This window comes from Limulus polyphemus, unplaced genomic scaffold (genome assembly GCF_000517525.1).
Source record: "Limulus polyphemus unplaced genomic scaffold, Limulus_polyphemus-2.1.2 Scaffold1537, whole genome shotgun sequence".
In the NCBI taxonomy this organism is placed as follows: Eukaryota; Metazoa; Arthropoda; class Merostomata; order Xiphosura; family Limulidae; genus Limulus; species Limulus polyphemus.
The window spans coordinates 156,077-160,925 of NW_013667147.1; the positions used below are offsets into that span (position 1 = coordinate 156,077).

The window sequence follows — 4,849 nt, forward strand, 5'->3', positions numbered from 1 at the left end:
GAGATGATTTTATTAAATATTTCGGTCCATTCGTGTTATTCATAATTCAAGAAGAGATATTTCATTGTCTAACGGGAGTAAAAGGAAAGACTATTTCATTTTTCAAAAAAGTGAAGTCAGAGTTTTCAGGTATTGTGATGAATTAGTTCATTATGTTGTGGTCTTTCCTCTTAAACCTTCTACAAATAAGAAACAGTAACACTTTATTTTTCTTCGAATTACCTACCATAACCAAGGCACATTATTGAGAAATTCTTCAAGATCTTGTTTTGTCATCTTACGCCTTTTAATGAAGATGAGAACATTGACAGGGAAATAGATTTGAACGAAGAAGTTTCGTAAAGAGCGTCAACGGTAGTGTGAATGATTTTTTGACTGAGAAAATAAGCGAACAAGCAATCTCAGAGTTTTGGTAGTATAAAGATAAATTCTTCAAGATCTTGTTTTTGTCATCTTACGCCTTTTAATGAAGATGTGAATATTGACAAGAAAATAATATAATAGCCAATGCTCGGCGAGAGGTTTTTGTTTATAAAATTTTGTTGTTGTTCTCGACTTGATTTTTATTTTATTACCTCGTCTCCATAGTTACTGTTTGCAAATAGTCAATAATATTGTAGATCCATTTTATTGTTGTTCTTTCTACGCGCCGTTATAACACATTTTTATCTCATCATTTAATTTCTGTTGTGTATATATTGTTGTATAGAAGATATTTTAAAGTGATTTATGGAAAACGAATAGATAGATAGATAAACCGATATGTATCGCCATCTAGTATACCTAAATTCATCTAGAAAGTTTCATAAAAGTGACCCAAAAAACGGGGCTAACTTGGTAACCCGTGGCCCGATTTTAACGAAACTTGTTTTATTCTGTTTCTACTGTCATTTCATTACAAATATAGCGCTATTGTGCGCCGTTTTTGCTGTATTTAATTACAGACAAGCACACACACACACAAACAATTTTAGAGTTTTAGTAGTATATAGATTACTAATTTTTATGACAAGATAATAATTGCTAATTTGTTTAATCATGCCTGTTGGCTTCTAATCTGCTGCAGCCTTCACAAAAAACCTGTAACCCACTTTTTACGGGTTGATTCTGGTCGAGGTGTGATCCTTGTTCTAAAGGTTGATTCGCAGTGCACTAATTGTTGTTTCTCTCGTTAGATATTGAATCAACTAGTTATTTAAATGCTTTCAGGAGGAAGATCTAGGTTTGCTAAGTTGTATGTTAGGCGGACTGAATGTGCTATAAATTATATAGATGTAGAAGGTTACTTTATTTTTCTCACGCGTTGATATCCCATTATTTTCCTACTAGTTTATTGTCTTCTCTGGTAAGGACAAGCTACTGCGGATAGTTCGTCATTACAAAGTCTTATACGTCTATTATACTCCTGAATTCTACCATTTGTTGCCCTTTTTGTTCAATGCAAGGAATATTGTAAATGATGTTTTTGATCTCCATTGGATGTTTAGGTAGTTAATATGTATTAACTGCGATCGTATTGTGTTGGGACTTCTGAATACTTTTCTGACATTATGCTGTTTATATATCCTCTGTATATGTTAAGAGAGACGTTTGACATAAGGAAATATGGCAACATGTCTGTAATTGTATTCCTTCTCATTCTTGTTTATCTTCTTCATGAAGTGTTCAGGGTATTTATTGTCAAGGGAGTTTTTCTTTTTTCCTTTTAGCATCTTCGGTATTACAAATGTTGTTCATTTTGGAGACTATACAGTCTATGACGTCCGTCTAGAAATAGATGTTTGTTATTTTATTGAATTTCTGTTGTTAATCTTAATGCTGGATATTTGCTGTTTCGGTGGTTATTGAATTATGGAATCTGATGTTTTCTCTGGCTATACTACGAATTTATAACAACATATCCTGGGTCTTAGATAGGCTTGTTTGAGGGTGTTATGTTTGAAATACTTAAGAAAGTATAAACATTAATACTTTCTAAAGCACCATCTATATTTTCTGTCTATTTGAAATACACAGGAAGTTCATAAAGTAACTGTATTACATGAAATGACGCATCTTCAGAATGGGTTAACATCCGTTCCGGAGATAAACCATTTTCAGTTAGTCCAATTATTTTATGAATTCTGTATAGCTACAAAACGGATTAGTATTTCTTTTGTTGTCTGGCCTTTTTGAGGCAACTTATCTTTTTTTTCTTTATTTCGATAACATTGGCATGCATTTTAATAATACCTATGCATAAGCGTGAGAACAATCTCAAACTTCTTTGGGTCTTAGTTCGTGTGGGGCCACAAACTGTAAGAAACAAAGGTCATGTATGATATTCTAAGTTATTAGAACTACCCTTTTATAAAAACAGCCAATAGAAAATAAGTAAACTGGAGTCATGTAACTCTATTGGTGACCTACATTTGAGTCAGTTTAGTGGCGAATAACGGTTAGAAGATAACGAGATGACACACAAATTAGTTGAAACAAGTGTCTCTAATTTCGAGTCTTCTAATTTATTCCATCTACTGTGGATTTTGATTTTATTACGTAAGTTGGTTCGTATTACTCGAGTTTGTTATAATGGCGTTAAGTCTGGTTATATTTTAAGAAACATTCAATTACTTTGTTCTTTAACTTTCAAGACTATTTCTATAACTAATACAAAGACACTGTACTCACAATCACTAGTTTACTTACACTGCTAACCTATGTAAGTAAAACAAAACTAATGTAATATATTATTTTCGTTGACATAAAATACATCAATAGCTCTGATATTTTAAGTTAACTTCAATTACCTTAATTTCGAGGGAAGTGTTAACTTAAAAATTAGCTTGTACAATATCTTATGACCTTAATTTCGAGGGAAGTGTTAACCTAAGATTAGCTTGTACAATATTCTAATGAGTTAAAACAAATATAAAAGTTGTGGTAATAACTTTTTCATATTTTTCCCTGTTTGTGTTTAATTATGAATTATAATTTTTCGCGACAGGTTTAAGCATTACGTAACACTGACGTAGGGATCAGTTTCACATATAAATGAGCTCGCTGAGACAAGTAAGAATAAAAACATTTCCTTATACCTTTGCTTCTGTTTCATATAATCATATTAAAACTTCCAAAATAACGTTTTTTCCAACAGTCAATGGTCCTGTCTATTTCGTGTAAAAAACCAGTCCGTTATGATGTTTACTTCAATGGTCGCTATGAAACCCCAATAAACGTTGACAAAAGCCAACAAGTGTTCGTCTTGAAGGGAAGAAATCCAGAACTCTCAGATGACCAGTATATTTCAAACCTATATTTTCAGGTAAAATTATAATTCTTAAAAAAATTCGGCCTAGTTACGATATGTTTATACAAATCTATACATATGTTTTCATCTATACATTAAACCGATATGACATATTATTATCACCGCGTTTTCATAGTAAAAGTCTGAAATATGATAATGCTGTAATGTACCTCTAATTCTGTGTTTTCTATTACTTATACAGTAAACTCCTTATTAAGACCACCTTTGGGTCTGAACAAAAGTGATCTTACTAGGGATCGACAAGTTCATCAGTTAACTGCAAAATATTTGAATATTGAATTGTAATGTTATGTGTGATACTTCTTTGCATAGTGTACATCCAAACTACTAATAATTATCCATTTCTTGAATATTTTCTATTTTATTGTCTTGATTTCCATCATTCAAGGTATTTTACAAATTTTAGTTACAGACTAGTGTGTATAAATATTTTATTACACAAAAAAGTTGGTGATTTTGTATTTGTGTTTTGACGACATTGAAACTCTTCAGCAAATTTGCAATGGCTTTTGTTGCTGGTATTATGAGTCTGAATAACTTTGACTTTATCTGCCTATGATAGCTGAACACGATCAGATGGCTTTGCCTTTGGCGTGATTTTGGAATATAGTTTCTATGTCATGGAGAATTATGAGGGCATTTGACAATAAATTTCAATAAAATTCGAAACAGAATAAACTGCTGTTTTACTCATCGACGGATGTGGTATTTATACACAGTGTATCTGTCACGGTAATGTTATCAAAGAGTATGTGAAAACATCGCCCTTTCAAGTGGCTTCTTTTATGACCGCCTTCTATTAAATTTATAACCAATAGAAAGCCTAGATTTCAACTGATTGATTGCAATATGATTATTGCACGTTATGTTACAGATAATTGACAATTTAGCAGATGAGGAAAAAAAATTCCACGAGAATATAGTGGGGATCTAAGTTGAATTTCTAACTGCTCAAGTCACATGATTAGAGAGCCAGAAAAATTCTAACAGATACCTAACTTTCTCAGCTGTTGACATGTTATTATTCTGTGTTCTTCTGTGCATTATTTACTTAAAGAAAAATATTTTGTGGACTAGTAGCATTGGTGAAAGAATTAGGGCTAACATAGAAGAACAGTTGACGACAAAACAAAAAAGATCACATAGATAAGTGATATAATTCTTGATTCTCTTAACTATTCTTTATTTATTAGTAGCGAAAGTACTCGGCTTCGATCGGGTTATTACTTATGTTGGTATACTTGAGATGTTTATGTCAATGTGTGTGTATTCTGAACCCATTTTAGAATAAAAGTATAACCTATATACTTTTGTTGCTAAGCAACATTACTTAAAAGCCATTGTTGGAACTTATTGTTATCGAAACACACCGACTTTTCTATATATTAGAAGTTGTTATATATGGAACCTTTTCTTTCTTATGTGGCTTTTCGCTAGCTTGCTTCATTAAAAAGAATTTACCGACGTTGCACTGCCTCGACTGTACTTCTCTGCCTCTTTGTTGGTCAAGCTTGATTTCGCAAAATTTATTTATTTCAG

At 31.9% G+C, this 4,849-nt stretch overlaps 1 protein-coding gene across 1 annotated transcript in view; it reads left to right on the top strand.

The window, feature by feature from the left end:
- Positions 1-3,139: 3,139 nt before the first annotated feature.
- LOC111086903 overlaps positions 3,140-4,849 on the top strand; it is a 43,511-nt gene continuing 41,801 nt past the window's right edge. The window contains exon 1 of the mRNA XM_022391655.1: positions 3,140-3,304. Coding sequence (XP_022247363.1) covers positions 3,140-3,304 — 165 coding nt within the window. The remainder of the gene's footprint in view (positions 3,305-4,849) is intronic.